At 40.3% G+C, this 17,683-nt stretch overlaps 1 protein-coding gene across 1 annotated transcript in view; it reads right to left on the bottom strand.

The window, feature by feature from the left end:
* The window catches only part of LOC122734300 (splicing factor SWAP), a 128,351-nt gene that overhangs the window by 6,570 nt on the left and 104,098 nt on the right, over positions 1-17,683 (bottom strand). The window contains 2 exon segments of the mRNA XM_043975012.1: positions 320-392; positions 7,746-7,910. Of these exon segments, the coding sequence (XP_043830947.1) occupies positions 320-392; positions 7,746-7,910 (238 nt within the window).

The following is a 17,683-nucleotide window of genomic DNA, read 5'->3' as shown; positions in this document are numbered from 1 at the left end:
GAGACTGACTCCCTGCCTTGCAAAACTGATTTAAAATTAAAGTGCTACACTGGATAGATAAAAAAGGCTTTGTATACATAAAAAGAAAGGTGCTAAAGAATTATACTTTGTGTCTCTTATTCTTAATACTGTGGACGAACCTGGCGTAATCTCAGTATCAACAGTCCAGGTCATCAGCCAAGCGCACCTTTATTATTTGCTGAGAACCCTGTAATTAAGGTGTATAAACAAACCTTAGGTGAAAAGACAGGAGGAGCACAGAGCTGAAGTCGAAATACAATGACAAGATATTTTCTGATTGGGATAGTTGGAATATTACCTGAGTTATTTTACTTTGTACTGAAGACACAATTGCTGAAGAGATCTGACCATCTTTTTCCTGAGAAACTCCCCTAATGGAAAGATTAATGAAGACTTATTAAAAGTATATTAAAAGCAACACTTTCTTGGGAAAATTAAAGACACACTGAGATAAATCAAAAACTAAGACTTCTGGAAGAAAGACCAAAACAAAAATCCATCCATTAGATGCAAAGAAGCATTATTAACATTTATGAACAAGATGTCTAATTCCTTGTAATAATAAGGCTATCAAGTTTAATTTTAGATGGACTGTGGCTAGTTAAGCATACCAATTCCGACATGTCATCCAAGGGCAGGGTGCGAAAAGTGGTTTCTATTCCTTCTAAGAAAATTAAAGGCTAACACAATAAACTCAAAATAGGATATCACATCATATTAGCATTTTAATAACTAAAACTTAGTTAATATACAAAAGAGGCAGGCACTGCTTTCAAAAGCTGGCAGTGTCTGCCACTTTATGCAGCGCCATGCCAAAGGAATTTCTGTAAACTGAGTCATTTAACCATGGGCTTAGATCATAACACCCTGGATGTTCTGTCTTAATTTCTGGTTGAGATCTGACTAGCAGTGGTTCCGTGCAATGAAATTCTCCTGATCCCTTCTAGTACTCAAGGATTTGGAAATAAATATTTATATTTGTAAAAGTGCACAATTTGGAGGAGCTCTTCACTGTGTCCTAGTGTAAATAAATTAATCTTTTACTAATGCAAATACCTCCAAATTTTCAACTTGGTGTTTCTATGCATGTAATTATTTATAGGTTTCATAATGATATATTATGTAAATTTATATGACCCCCCCCCCCAAAAAAAAGATTGTCCTGATTTTTAAAAAGGAAGAAGAACAAACTCTAACTTACGGGCTACAAATATTTGCAAAGTGCTTAGCACAGTGCCTGGCACAGGTGCTATATAAATGTTAGCTGCTGCTATCACTATCACCACCACCTGCAATCCAGTCCACTTTCACCCTAACTTCATTGTAGGCTCAGATCTTTCTCCATTTGTAGTGCCTATCCAGCCTTATGTCAGTCTGTGGGATGACCCTTCTTTCATCTACTTTCTTGTTTCAGTCTGGGGGAGAGAGGCCTAATTCAAGGAGGAAGTTTTATAGCACGTGAAGGCTGGCTACAACTGTACAATGTTGGATGCACACAGTCATTTAGAAAAGCTCATTGTTGACAAGGAACTCTTATTTTAATGGTTCCTGCAGGGCAAATCTCCAATAACACTGAAATCGCCTTCCTTGAGAATGTCTCTTTGCTCCATACTTGCTTCATGTTAATAATACTCAGCAGGAGTGAGATGATCAGAACTAGGAGAACATTGTACACAGTATCAACAACACTGTGTGCTGATCAACTGTGATACACCTGACTCAGCAATACAGTGGTCTAAGATAGTTCCAAAGGACTCATGATGGAAAATCCTCTCCAAATCCAAAAAAACCAAAAAACCAAACCAAAACAAAAAGAACTGTGGAATCTAGATGCAGATTGAACCATACTATTTCTACTTTTTTTGGTTTTCCTTTGTTAAGGTTTTCCCCTTTTGCTCTGATTCTTCTTTCACAGCATGACTAATGCAGAGATATGTTTAGTGTGATTGTACATATATAACCTATATCAGATTGCTTGCTGTCTTGGGGAGGGAGAAAAATTTGAAACTGGAAATCTTATAAAAACCAATGTTGAAAACTATCTCTACATGTAACTAGAAAAAAAATAATAAAAATTAAAAAAGGAAAAAATAATATTCAGCAGGTCACTAAACAAAGGGAGATCTCGAGTTCTATCTGTCAAAACCATGAATTATTTACATATTTGACTGAGAGGTGCCTTGTTAAAGAGGACCTGTAGACTCCATTTTGTTGTATCCAAACAAATGCTTTAAAAAAAGAAATCAACAAACAGTGCAGTGGGATCTTAGACCGCTGTGTTTTCCATTCAGTTGGTTAACCAGAGATATGGTCTACTGCAGGAACTGTGGGGGCCGTGCTGCTCACTTCTCACGTTTTCAAAGAAACCCTCGGCAGTGTAGGCATAGATCATTCTCATAAAACTTGATGGAGAGGTGAAAAAGCAGGCACCTGAACTGGGAGTTTCCCATCTATTTCCTTTTGGTAAAAGGTCTGTCCATCATGTTTTTCCTCCTTTTCTTTGAACACATCTCCAAAGTGCCTTTCACACGGTGCCACCCTCAGCACAAATTTATTCTGTTTAGGTGAAAAAGTACAATTGCTTCCTTTTACCACTGCCATTTCCTTATGTCAGTGGCTGAAGTAGCGTTTTGTTTGCATCATCAATAACAATGATCATTACAAAACATGGCAGACCGGTTGCACTTGCAGATGTCCTTATTTACACTACAAATGCTCTCAGGATGCTTCAGTAACACAGAATAGCATGTCAAGCTTTAGGCAGCCTGGATCTCTAGCTGTTTCCTCCAGTTCTCTGTGGTCTTCTTGGGTTCATTTTCTGTTCTCCTTTTCTGTAATGTTTGACAAAGGAGCTCATGATCTGAGTCAGCACTGACCTCTTTCTTCTGGATGACAATGGTTTTTTTTTTTAAACTTTTATTTTTGGTGAGGCAATTGGGGTTAAGTGACTTGCCCAGGGTCACACAGCTAGTAAGTGTTAAGTGTCTGAGGCTGGATTTGAACTCAGGTACTCCAGGGCCGGTGCTCTATCCACTGCGCCACCTAGCTGCCCCTGGATGACAATGTTTTTATTGGTTGAGGCAGTCTTGGCCCCTTCATTGTGACCATTATTTTCCATTGATTAAACTTATTTAGGAAATGGTGATTAAATGTCTTTAACTTTTGTTCATTCTCCATTTTTCTTTCTTTTCTTTTTTTTTTTTTGCAGGGGAATGAGGGTTAAGTGACTTGCCCAGGGTCACACAGCTAGTAAGTGTCAAGTGTCTGAGGCCGAATTTGAACTCAGGTACTCCTGAATCCAGGGCTGGTGCTTTACCACTGCGCCACCTAGCTGCCCCCATTCTCCATTTTTCACAGTAATTGCTAGTATTCATGTTGTGCTTTAAGATGTACAAAGCACTTTACAAATACCATCTTATTTGAGAGGCAGGTGCTATGATTATCTGAAAGTACAGCAGAGGTGAAGGGACCTGACCAAGGTCACATGGTATGAGGTGTCTGAGGCTACTTCCTAACTCTAGATCCAGCTCTTCCACTGCCACTCTAATCATCTCTAGAGTAGAGGTCATGGTAGAGCCAACAACAGTTAGTGTCTCCTTTTCATCTTGATTCTTTCTTCTGATGTTCTGTTTACACTGGATTGACTGCAAAGAGAATATGGTTCTTTGTAAGTTTGACTTTTTTCATCTCAAACTAAACTTCCCAACAGTTTTTGTTGGCCCTCCGGCTTACTTCTGTACTGAAATCACTGAATATCAAGGTGATGCTGACTTTGGAAGATCTTGTCAAGCTCTTCACAGAAGGACTTCTTCACCAGCTGTGATGGGCATTGTTATATAAGTGCCAACTTCAATGTAGATCTCGTTGCTTATATGCACCACTAGCAATGCAAAAAGATGACCAAGTGTCCCTTTTTGTGAAAGGATTATTTTGCTGCCTTTAGGTGTGTGATGAAAACAATTCTATCACATCCTTTATTCACCTCTCAGAACCGTAGAACCTCTTTCCATTTAGCTGTAATTTCTTTAAATTACAGTGAGACTGCCAAGGACACCTGTGGTTCAGTTTTCCAGTTGTGCCTACATTTGTCAGTCATTGGACAAATATTTTATCAGGATAAACAACAGTAAAATGAATGTTTGGAGACAGTCTAAGAATTATGTTGTTGTTTTTAAATCACCCACTGCCCCTCTTCTTCTTCTCTGCCATAACATTACCTTGGGATGGAGGCCATTTTGTACTTTGTCTATTTCATAGGTAGTCATGGTTAAAAATCAGTGCCTAGAGGTTGTCCTTCCGGTGATGTGCTTCTCTGCACTTTGCTTGGCTGGTCCTTTGCAGACAAAATAATTTATTGCCAGAGAACTTTGCCTCATACTTTATTGAGAAAACTGATGTCATTTGTTGAGAACTCGCTCTTTTCTCCTCACCTTATCCCCCATCCTCTTCTCCTTTGAGAAGGAGAGTTCTTCTCTTCATCAAGGCCAAGTCCTCTGCTCCCATGTCTCCCAAACTTGCTTGCCCTCTTCTCTTTCTTTCTTCACCCCTGCCCCCAGGGCAATGAGGGCTAAGTGATTTGCTCAGGGTCACACAGGATCAATCAAGTGTAAATAAGTGTCAAGTGTCTGAGGCCAGATTTGAACTCAGGTCCTCCTGAATCCAGGACTAGTGCTTTAACCACTACGCCACCTAGCTGCTCCTTTTCTAATATTCCATTTCCCTCTGTCCACAAATATGCATGGGTCTTTTCTATCCTTAAGAAACCTTCACTCTAACATCCTTTATTGTACTATATCTCTCTTCCCTTTTACAGCCACACTCTTAGAAAAAGCTGTATTGACTTGTAGCCATTACTTCCTCAAATCCCATTCATCTATCAGTCCCTTGTAATCTGGATTCCAATTCATCTTTAAATTTTTTTAAAAAAAGGTTATGAATGATTTATTCACTGTTGAAGCAAATGACTGCTGTTCAGTCCTCATCTTCTTGACCATTTCATAGTGTCTGATGCTGCTGAACATCACCTCTTCCTCCTGGGTATTCTCTCCTCCCCCAGTCTATTGTAACAGTGTTTGCTGTTGGTTCTCTTGTCTTTTTGACTGATCCTTCTAAGATTTTTTTGCAGGATTATCATCCATGTCCCATCTCCAATGTGGTTGTATCCTGAGACCTTCTCTTCTCTTTGATCTCATCACCTTCCATAGGTTCAATTACTTCTATGCAGATGACTCTTAAATCTACCTATCTGGTCCAACATCTCCACTTGGATGTCCTGTAAGCACCTCCAATCATGCCTAAAACAGAACTTATTATATGTCCCCCATGAAACTCATCTCTCTTCCTATTTTCATTGAGGGCACCATCACTTTTCTAGTTACCAAGGATAACAACTTTGGAGTCACTCATGACTCCCTTCACTCCAAGTGGTTGTGTCAAGTATTGACAATTCTAGCTCCACGGTATCTTTCATTCACTATCTTCTCATTATTCTTGTGGCTACCAGCAAGTCAAGTCTGAGGGCTTCTGTTTAGCCATTAAAGTCCTCCATAATCTAGTACATTGTACCTTTTCACCTGTCTTCTACATACTCCACACTCCAACCCAACTGGCCTGGATTCTTTGTCTGTCTCTACATTTTCCCAACTACTTCCTTTCATTTGTGTCATTCTCTATACTGGGAATGTCCACCCTCCTTTTCACTTGTAGAATGTCTCCTCTGTGGGAAATAATTATTAATAATAGATATCTTGGGGGACCCAGTGATCTCTCCTTTCTTAGTCCTTTCTGTTCCCCCTATCCCCCCAAAAAGGTCTAAGTGCTCCTTGAAAGTAAGATTCAAAATGCCCAGAGCAGCAAAACTCACAGAAGAATGTGCTGAAATCATCTTCTAACCAAGAACGGCTTGGAAGGTCAGAAGGAGGGAGCTGCTGTGCTGATACAGGAGTCGAGCCCAACCCCACAGTCACCCTGACACAGATCCAGTCCCAGGAAGGCCTCTCCAGAGAAAGAGACCTCTAGAGCCTCTGAATCAGCTGAAGCACCAGTGTTGTCTGGAACTAAGCTCACAGTCTGGTGAGAGGGCTGAGCCCTAGGCAGCGGGGAGACTACAGGAGTCTATGCTGGTGCTAAGGCAGAACTTGGATTTTACACCCATGCTGAGAACCAGGAGGTAGGCTCCAGTAGCAGTGGCCCAGGTTGGGGAGGGGCACAGGCTGCTCAGAGCTAACAAACACAACACACAAAGCTGGTTGATTAGCAAGTCGGTCTGGGGTCATCTCAGGACCAGGGAATAGGCCAGGTGAGTGAAGAACCTGATTCTCCTTAAATCATACCACCTGGAACTTCTTAAGCTTGGGATACTGCAGCCTGGAAACAGTGCCTCACTTTAAGGAGCTAAAAGTCTAGTAAAAGAAAGGCAAGATGAGCTGACAGAGAAAGGTGAGGACCATAGAAAGTTTCTTCAGTAACAAGGAAGACCAAGGGGCACCCTCAGAGGAAGATGTCAACATCAGGGCCCCTATATCTAAAGCTTCCAAGAAAAATATAAATTGGTCTTAGGCCATAGAGGTGCTCAAAAAGGATTTTGAAGATAAAGTTAGAGAGGTAGAGGAAAGTAAGATTCATCTGGGTCAAAGGAGTCTTAGGTGGAGACAGATCCGTTTATCTAGAAGGCTAAAGGACTGAGATCTGGCCTGCACAAATAAGTTCTAGGTGGGAATGACTGTGTCCCCATCAGTTTGAGTGGGGTCTAGATTCTTTCTCTGATGTCATTCTTGCCAAGATTTGAGCCATCTAAGTCAGGTAGGCTTCATTATTTTTTTTTTAAAGTGAGGTAATTGGGGTTAAGTGACTTGCCCAGGGTCACACAGCTAGTAAGTGTTAAGTGTCTGAGGCTGGATTTGAACTCAGGTCCTCCTGACTCCAGGGCCGGTGCTCTATCCACTGTGCCACCTAGCTGCCCCTAGACTTCATTTTAATATAACACACCTCCAAATCACGTCAACCAATTAGATTTGATTGCTATATGATGCAGTTAGAAGGGTACATAAACTGTGACCCCACTGCCATTAGGGATGAGACCATCCTTATTAAAAAACCTGCCAGCCTATTAATAAAATGATTAAATTACCCAGAAACCTTATTTCTCATATTTTTAACTGCCACTGATTCTTTAAAATCAAATGAAATGCTACTTCTTCCATGAAAGCCATACCTGACCCCTACTTCTGGTAAAGGCCCCGTCCCCTTGCCATTTATAATTTGGTAGCATAGTTATCTGTGTGCTTACTTATTTGTCTATCTGGTTATGTGCTATGCCCTCCTTCTAGAACATGTAAGTTCCACAAGGGCAGAGGTGGTGTTTTATTTAAACTTTTAATCACCCCCTGCATAGAATACAGCAGTTTGTACATGGAAAACAAATTTGCTGAATTCAATTGAATAAAAACATTTCCAAAGACTGACAGAAATGAGACTACTACCTATCCTATCACCAGGATGAGATTTACAGTGGGAAGGAATCCCTGCATCTAAAAATGGAGTAAGTGCTCTTTGATAGATGTGATTTGATGAGCTAAATGTTTTAAAGCATTTCACTTCTCATAAGTGAAAAAGGGGCCCTGTCACAGTAAACTCATTGAGCATTTCTGTCAGCTGGTAATTGGCACTGTCCATGCCCAAGGTCCAGGATTTCTTTGCCCTGGGCTGTGGGAGGAGGTTATTACCTGGAGCGCTCTTGGCTGGATTCTCTACTCTCCACAGGAGAGATGCTGGTTGAATGGGCCGAGTTCTTATGTGCAACCTGTTTGCTCGGTGACACTGACTGTGACCTTGCCTTGGACTTGGGACGTGACCGAGATCTTCTCTTCTTCTTCTTTTCATGGGGACTTCTGAAAAGAAAGCATTACTTTTTTATTTAAAGACAAAAACTTGTATTCCAAATGATGCACAAGTTCAGACTGGACTCAGTCTGGTGTAGAGAAACTCCTTTGAATGAAGATGACCCTTTAAAGCATATCATTGATTCAACTGTTCAGTGTATACCTTTATTTAATCAGTAAACTGATGGCTTAAGAAATCTCTGATAAGCAATCACCTGGAATGAAGACATGATACTGGGTAAACAATTTCTTCTAGAGAAGGAAGCTTTTATTTATAACTGAGGATTTCAAGAAACAGTCATGTTTTCAGTCAAGCAGGTCTTTTTATTTAAGAAATGTGAACTAACCAGTGACAAAGATTTCATAAGGTTCATGAAAGCTTCTGTCTCATCTAAACATTATGTCTCACCCAATGCCTAGCACTGTGGTGCTTTGTCCAGGAAGGTCCTCAAAGTGTTTGGTGACTTGTTTAATTCTGATATGAAAACGATTAGACTTTCTATTTTGTGAAGCTGGAAATGCTGAACTAACAATTTTAAGTAAGACTTAGAAATACTGTGAACAAATGGCAGTGCACTGAAATATACCTCTTAGAGAAAAGGCCTGTTACGATGTTTTAGTCTTGTTCCTACCTAGCTGTGTCCAGTCAATTCAATTAACACTTATTTTTTTTTAACTTTAATTTTTATTAAAAAGTTTCTTTATAAGCAATATTGTAGAATTGTGATTATGTAACTTGTAACATTGTTCCTGTAAGCAAGCCTAAGTTTATTGGCTAATTTTGTAGAATATGCAATGTCTACTTATGATACCTAAAATTAATTATTTGACTGTGGCCTTAAACATTAGAGTAAAAGTCTGTGGCTACATGCACATAGAGAATTGGTGAACTTTTTTTCCCTCAAATCAGTTATTTATTTTTTCTTTAAAAAAAATTTTTTTTTTTTTTGGTGAGGCAATTGGGGTTAAGTGACTTGCCCAGGGTCACACAGCTAGTAAGTGTTAGGTGTCTGAGGCTGGATTTGAACTCAGGTCCTCCTGACTCCAGGGTCGGTGCTCTATCCACTGTGCCACCTAGCTGCCCCCCTTTTTTCCTTTATAAATATTTTTATTTAAAATTCTGAGCTCTAAATTTTATTCCTCCTTCCCTTCCCTCCCACCTCCCTAAGGGGGTAAGCAGATATAGGTTATACATGTGCAATTATGTCAAATATTACCATATTAGCCATTTTGAATAAGAAAATTTGAATAAAAGAAAAAAGAATAAAAGTGAAAAATAGCCTGCTTCAGTCTGTGTTCCATCAATATCAGTTCTTTCTTTGGAGGTGGATAGTATGCTTCATCATTAGTCCTTTGGGACTGTCTTGGATCATTGTATTGCTGAGAGTAGTTAAGTCATTCAGTTCTTCATCAAACAATATTGCTGCCACTGTATACAATGTTCTCTTGGTTCTGCTCACTTCACTATACATCAGTTCATATGTCTTTCCATGCCTTTCTGAAGTCATTCTGCTTGTCATTTTCTTATAGCACAATAATATTCCCATCACAATCATATACCACAGCTTTCAACTAACATTTACCGATGCTTATAAACTGACTAGCCTTATGTGGAAAAAGTAAATAAGACACTCTTCTATGCCCCTCAAAAAACTTAATCCTACTTTTTAACTATACTACCTAGGAGTGAACTAAGACATGCAAGCCAAGAACTGTAATGTTATGGGATGTGGGAGCTCCTTGAGAGCAAGAATTGACTACGTCCTTATTTTTTCCTTTGTAACTTAGTGTTTAGCAGAGTATTCAGACATATAGTAGGCACTTAATAAATGCACCTCCCTGCCCCTGATATCCCCAGTTCCAATCACATTGTTTTTCAGGCTTTTTGCTAAGTGGAGGTAGTAGGAGGCATTTCATGTGGATGGAAGTCACGTTATGAATGATAGCTGAATGAAAAGGAAATGTTTAGTCTGAAGAGAGGATGGGGGGATAAAGAAGTGGGACTCAGAGTGTCTTCAACTATAAGGGGGATGGGGGAGAAGGAAACTGTTCTACATATCATAAACTAAATGGAGAGATTACAAAAAGGAAATACTCTCCAATGACTAAATTTATCCCAAAGTTAGACGCAGCCATAGGCTGCCGTGTAAGGTAGGGTGATGTTTGTTACTGAATGAATTCAAGTAGAGATTAGAAGACTGTGATAGATGCTATACTTGGTAAAAGGCTGGACTAGATGGCCTTTAAAGTTATGCTCTGGGACTGATCTAATATGTCATTGTAATTTTGTTTTAATTAGTAAAGAAAAATTAAGCTTTATGCAGTAACTAGGTATTTATAATAACTCTATGATCAGATAATTTAATAGTGAAGCTTAGTAATAATGAGCCTTGATTCCAAGATGTTAACAAAGTACAAGCTTTGTTAACAGACTCCTACCATGGGGGCTCTAAGAAGGAACATGTAAAATGTTGCTTTTCTCTCAGACTGAGCTGTACATAGTCAATCCCTAGTGATGCTCTGTGTGCATGGTATGGCTCAGAATGCTGAGATTTTAGCAAACTCAGGATCATAGCAATCAACTACATACTATGTTGCCCTTTGAAACAGATTACAATATGAGCACAGCCTTGAGAGGAAATAGAAAACTCGGTATACCTTGCTTTTAGATACTCAATTTAACCTTTGCTCTTGCTTCTGAAACATGAGAATGCCTTTATGGGCAGTATGAATATAACAATCTGGAAATTAGCATTAACTTTTAGAATTCACAGTTGTTTAAACTGAGGTACAATAACAACTTATTTATTCTTTTAAAAGTACTGATAACTTTTGTTTTTATAGAACATTCAGTTCCGAAGACAGTTAGTCCTCCTCTAGCCAGTGAGGCATCCTTTATTTTTTTTTATTTTTTAGTGAGGCAATTGGGGTTAAGTGACTTGCCCAGGGTCACACAGCTAGGAAGTGTTAAGTGTCTGAGGCTTGGATTTGAACTCAGGTACTCCTGAATCCAGGGCCGGTGCACCGCTTAGCTGCCCCAAGGCATCCTTTATAACAAAGAACAAAACAGAAAAGTTCAACAAAACTTGCTGGTCTGGTAAAAGGCCACACCCCTTTCAGAACCTTTTCCTAAGAAGGAGGGAGGGGAGTGCATCCTCAAGACTTCTCCAGGAAGGGCCAAACTCAGTCATTATAACCAGAGCTTTTTTTCACTCTTTTGATGTTCAGTGCAATCATTGAGTATCTTTTTTTTCTTAGTACTGCTGGTTATTTCAGTTTGTATCTTCTAAGCTTCTCTAGATTTTTCATAATGGTTGTTTTTATGGTCCATTCATTCCCATTTTAGAGCTGGGTTTAGTCTTTCTTTGCTACCACACCAAGTGTTGCTATAAATATTTTGAGACACTTCTGTCTTATTTTCTAGGGGTGGATGCCTACCAGGTGTATCTCTGGGTCAAGGGACATGGACATTTAGTCATTTTTAAAGCATAATTCCAAAATGGTTGGACCATTAATTTATAACCCCTCTAACTCTGACCATTTACATATTTTGTCACCATGGCTAGTTGGGTGTGAGGTGAAGCCTTAGAGCAAACTATTTTACAGAGCATCAATATGAAGAGTTAAGAGGAAAAAAGACCATCAAGAAGAGTGTGGTACGATGTCATTGAACACCCAACTTCTTCAGGGATTACTGCAAATTAAATTAATTAGGTCAGCCTTAGTTTCCTTGATTGTCATTAAATTAACCCTGAAAAAGAAGAGTTTAGCTCACCTAGAACGAGGTGAGATGAATAGAGTACTAATTTAAATTTCAGGCTTCTAGTTAGGGGCATGAAAACAGACTGTTCTAGGTGATAATTTTTATTATAATTTACTATACCTGGTGTGTGTGGGATGTGTGTATGATATCAGTGAAAGAAATAATGAATGTGTATAAAATAATTCAACTGCTTAAAAGAATAAAAAAAAACCCCAATTTCCCCCCCTAATGAATAGAAATTAGAAAGCTATATTGGGGCTGGAAGGCGCTATCTGATTTTTGTAATATTCACCTCCCTAATCATGTATTGATTATGTTAATACTAAAATAAACTTCTATTCACTTACAATTCTTGCCAGGAGGTAATGGAGAAATTAGCCTCATATTAAAATGTTAACTTAGATAATGGAGACATGACTATCCTAGGGGTATTGCTTCCCCATCTGCTTCACAAAATCTCTTCCTCAAATACCCTAACCTTGAAACCGCACATGTCTAATTTTCTCATTCATCAACAGTTCAGCTCTAAACACTCCTTTCCCACTGTGCTGTCAGCTGCTTTATGATTTAAACAGATAAAAACTGTGTCAAACTTTAAGCTTGACTCTTACTTGTGAATCATAAAAATGCTCACACATTTATATAGCGCCTACTATATGCAAGAAACTCCTGAAAACAAGTATCTCACCTGGTCCTCACAACAAGGCTGGGAGGTAAATGCTATTCTCACCCCCCTAGCTTACAGCTGAGGAAAACCTAAGGCAGACAGTGGTCAAGTGATTTGCTCAAGGGTCTCACAGATTGTGTCTGAGGCCAGATTTGTACTCGGGTCTTCCTAACTCTAGGCTTAGCATTCTGTTCATTGTGCCACTGGGTGCTCAGCTATGTTGGATAAAACAATGACAACAAAGAGGGCATAAGAACTCTGGCAAAGCAGGACAACCAACAGAATTCAGGGGCCTGAGAAACTTACTCCCAGAAACAAGTTGTATGTTTCAGTGCAGCTGACTCAATGATGTAGGCTACTAACAAATGATTACAAAAATGACAAAACGGTGGGAGGCTGTAAATTATTGGACTGATCCAAATATTTTCTCCCAATCTTACACTTGCTTCTCACTCTCTTTTCCTGTGTCATTATCTATATCATGCCTCCTAACTCTGGGTATTCCTCAAAGTTCTGTTCAGGGCCCCCTTCTCTCTCTTGGTAACCCTAGGCAAGTCACTTTATCTGCCTGCCTCAGTTTCTTCACCTGTAAAATGGGATATAACAATAGCACTCACCTCCCAGGGTTGTTGTGAGGACCAAATAAGATAACATTTGTAAAATGCTTATTAGTACAATGCCTGGCACACAGTAGGTGCAACATAAATATTAGCTATTATTATTACTGTTAACCTAACCTCATCACAGCTGTCATGGGTTTAACTACCATCTCCAGGCAGATGGCTCCTCCCAGATCAATATATCCAGCTGCAATCTCTCCAAGCTCCAATCCTTGCCCCATCACTGTTTATTGGGCCATTCGAACTAGATGTCCTAGGGACATCTTAAATTCAACATGTCTAAACCTTATTATCTTTCTGCCCATACCCTCCCTTCTTTCTAATTTCCTATGCCGGTCAGGTTCACCAGTTTGGCCTTCTCTTGACTCCCCACTCTCTCTCAGCCCACATACCCAATCAGTTGCCAAATCCTTCCCTTTCTACCTTCACAATCTCTCTCAGATCGGCCCTCCCCTTGCTCAGCTCACACAGCTGCTACCTGCGTTCTGGACCTCATCATTCTCACCCAATTATTGCAGTAGCCTTCTAACTGGTCTCCCTGCCTCCAAGCCTTTCCTCCCTTCAATCCATTCTGCACACATCTGCCAAAATTATTTTTCAAATTACATGACCATGCCATTTCCTGACTTAATAAATTTCCAGTAGCTTCCCATTGCCTCTAAATAATGTAGAACTATTCTTGTTTGTCATTTGAAGCCCTTCACAAAGGCTTCCTGGTGATCTTTCTAGCCTCACTACATATTGCCTTGCCTTCACGGACTACATTTGTGCCTAGCCAGTCCCCGTGTCTGGGAAAGTCCTCTCTCCTCACCCCTACCTTGCAGAACGCCTCATTTCCTTCAAAATTCATTTCAAGCACCAGTTTTAATCCAAAACTTTCCCCTGATTCCTCCAAGCTGCTAGTGGCCCCTCCCTCCAAACTACCTGTATGAATTTTGTGCATATTCAGATTGTGACAAGGTAAAGCTACAACTCTCTGCTAATCCTCAGCTGGTCACAAATCTCATCTTCTTGTCCCATGTGGGACTATGTCCTGCCAAACCCCACTGCTACATCCACCCCTATCATCTACCTCCTTTGTTCCTAGTTACATGTCACTCAATAGAGCTGGAGGGGAATCATGAAACCGTGAGGACTGGGCGCCCTACAGACGGATGTCACCTGATCTCAGCTGGGGTCTCATTACAGTAAGGAAATATTCGATTCTTCTCTAATCAATTTGCCTTCCTCTCCCTCCACAGTGGCTGTTCCAAATTTCTGGTGTCAAAAGCCCCACGGCACCCCCAACCCTCCACCCTCTTTGGCTGTGGGAGCTCACCTCATACTTGACCATTAAGGAAAACTCCCCTTCCCTCCTTATTTATTATCAATCAGATCTCTTCCTCCACTCCCATTTCTTCCTTTACTCTGGTCTTGAAGAGGTGGCACTTCTCCACTCCAAGGCCAACTCCTCAATAGCAGTAATATTAACCATGTTTTATTGAATTTTTAATTTATTTTGTTAAATATTTCCCAATTACATTTTAATCTGGTTTGGGCTGATCTCTGCAGTCAATTACTGCCACTATTCTTCCCACTCTCACCTTCCTTCTCTCCCTTTTTTCTAGCTCTTTCCCTGCTTTCTACCAATGTCTCTTAAAAACAATATCACTACCATCTGTGCTTGTTATCTTTCTATATTTCTCCTCCTGTTTGTGGCTAAAATTCTTGAAAAGGCCGTCTGTACTGGCTGGGTCCCTCCATTTCCTCTCTTCTCATTGTTTTCTGAACACTTGGCAATCTGGCTTCCTAACTCATCATTCAAATGAAACTGCCCTTTCAAAGTTACCAATGTTTTCTTAATTGCCAATTCTAATCATTTTTTCTTCACCATCTCCCATCCTCCTTGACCCCTCTATAGCAATCTGGCACGGTTAATTGCCTTCTCCCTGGAACTCTCTCTTCTCTGAGTTTTCCTAAGCTTGTTCTCTCCCACTTCTGCTTCTCCAACGCAGTCTTCTCTGCAGGACCCCTTTGAATTGTTATCATGCCACTAACAATGGCTACATCCCCAAGGTTCTGAATGGAGCCCTCTGCTCTTTTTTTCTCTTGTCTCACTTGCAACCTCATCAGGTCCCATGGCTTCAATGACCACCTCTCTAAGGATAATTCCCAGAGCTACGTAATCAGTTCTAGTCTCTATTCCCATCTCAGAACTTCAGTGTCTTCCTCAACTTTTCTTTCTCATTCCACACCCAATTGTTACAAAATCTATCTCATTTCTACCTCTGCCAACAGCTAAACCATATGTTCAATCCATAGTTTGAGACCCTTATCACCTCTCCAGGGACTATTCCAAAAGTCTTAGAATTGATTTCTTTGACTCAAGTTTCTACCTAATCTAACCCATGGAAGATGGTGGAGTGAAACCAGGAAGCTGCCTGAGCTCTTCAAAATTTCCCTCAGAAACAACATTAAATTAAGCCTCTCGACAGATTCTGGAGCTGTAAAACTTGAAAACAAAACAAAATGGAGTGAAACAATCTTCCAACTTACGATAGCCTAGATCTTCAGAAAAGGTCTGTTTCATCTGGGGAAAAGGGGAGCACAGCTCAGCATAGAGGGTGTCTGGGTGAGCCAGCAAAAGGCTCTTAAACCACAGCACAGATCAGCAGCGGAGGACCCACGGTTCTCGTGGCACAGCAAGTCAGTTGTGAGGCCTCTCCAACCCCAACTGCAGAAGGCAAACCTGCAAGCTGGGGGTATCTGCTAGCCCAACTAAGCTGTGCCACTTCAATGCAGTGAGAAGCCTCAAGCTGCTGATGCCTCAGAGCAGAAAGCTGGTGACTCGGCCCCAACCCCCAGCAAAAGAAGTTCTGGACAGTGCATGCTGTACCCCAGGAGCAGAACTCAACCTTAAAAGGCACAAAAGAGGCTAAAATAAAAATAAAAAACCCCCTCGCCATGACAGTTACCATGGTGACAGGGAGGATCAAAACAAACTAAGAGGGAGACAACAATGATAAAAACATGTGAAGCCTTAAAGGGGGAGAAGAATTGGTCTTGGGACCAAAAGCCCTCCTGGAAGAGCTAATCCGGCCCACATTCAGACTGCTGCTGAAGTGATTTTCCTAAAGGGAGCATCTGGCCTGACAGTTCCCTGCTCAGTGAGCACCAGTGACTCCCCTATCACCTCCACCATTCAAATATCAACTCTTCAATTTAAAACCCTTCCCGGAGTTTTTTTACCCTTTGTTCCCCTCCTTGTTCCCTAGAACATGGCTGCACCAGGCCTGTCCTGTCTCTTCACCAGGACTCTACCTCCAAAATCCATGCCTTTCCACTGGCTCTTTGCTGCCCTGGGGCTGGAATGTTTTCTCTCCATCTTTGCCCCTTGCTTTTCCCCTGGAGTTCCTTTCTTGTCCTTAGGCTTAGTAGTGCCTTTCCTTCTTGGAGCACTTTCCCATCTACTTCCTACACACTTGGTAATTTATGCATTGTCTTCCCTGATAGAATGTGAGTTCCTTGAAGGCAGGGGTGGTTTTTGCCTTTCTTTGTATTTCTCTTACTTAGAACTATGCCCAGCACAGTAACTGACTGACTGATAACAAACAAAAATCATATTTTCAAAGCAGCAAGGCCCCAAAGGCAAGATAGGAGGCAGCAAGCGCCAGAAAAGTCAAATCATCATGGCCACCATAACTGTCATTTCCTCTCAGATCTTAGATATAGTCTCATTTATTATGAAATGTTCCAAAATAATGTCATGAAAACATTTAAAAAAGTTATAGTTGAATCTACCGAAGTATTCAATAGAAAATATTTCTTAAAGAAATAAAGAACTGAAATACCTGGAGAAATATTTAATGTTTACGGGTAGGCTGTGCTAGACAATAAACATGACAATACTACCAAAGTTGATTTACATTTGTAATGCTATAAGTCAAACTATCAAAAGAATAACTTATAGAACTTGGCACATAAAAGAGCAGTCATTGAGAAATGGTCAAAGGATATGAACAGTTTTCAGAAGAAGAAATCAAAGCTATTTATTGTCATATGAAAAAATGCTCTAAATCACCATTGATTAGAGAAATGCAAATTAAAACCAGCTCTGAGGTACCAACTCATACCTATCAGATTGGTCTAATAATGACGAAAACGGAAAATAATAAATGTTTGGAGAAGCTATGGGAAAATTCGAACACTAATTGCATTGCTGGTGGAGTTGTAAACTGAGCAAACCATTCTGGAGAGCAATTTGGAACTATGCCCAAAGGGCTATGGGACTGTGCATACCCTTTGACTAAGTCTGTATCCCAGAGAGATCACAGAAAAGGGAAAAGGACCCACATGTACAAAAATATTTATAGCAGCTCTTTTTGTGGTGGCAAAGAATTGGAAATTGAGGGAATGCCCCATCAATTGGGGAATGGCTGTACAAGTTGTGGTATAATGAATGTAATGGAATACTACCTGTACTGTAAGAAATATGGGCAGGCAGATTTCAGAAAAACCTGGAAAAACTTAACGGACTGATGCTGAGTGAAGTGAGCAGAGCCAGGAGAACATTGTACACAGTAAAAGCATCATTGTATGATGATCAACTGTGATAAGACTTGGCTCTTCTCAGCAGTGCAAAGATTCAAGACAATTCCAAAGAACTGTAGATTCTGAATGCAGATTGTACCATACTGTTTCTACTTTTTTTTTTAGTTTTCTCTTTTGTTCTGACTCTTCTTTCACAACATGA

Source organism: Dromiciops gliroides, chromosome 1, assembly GCF_019393635.1.
Source record: "Dromiciops gliroides isolate mDroGli1 chromosome 1, mDroGli1.pri, whole genome shotgun sequence".
Lineage (NCBI taxonomy): Eukaryota > Metazoa > Chordata > Mammalia > Microbiotheria > Microbiotheriidae > Dromiciops > Dromiciops gliroides.
Note: the sequence above shows the minus strand (reverse complement) of the source record. Positions and strands in the feature narration are given on the sequence as shown.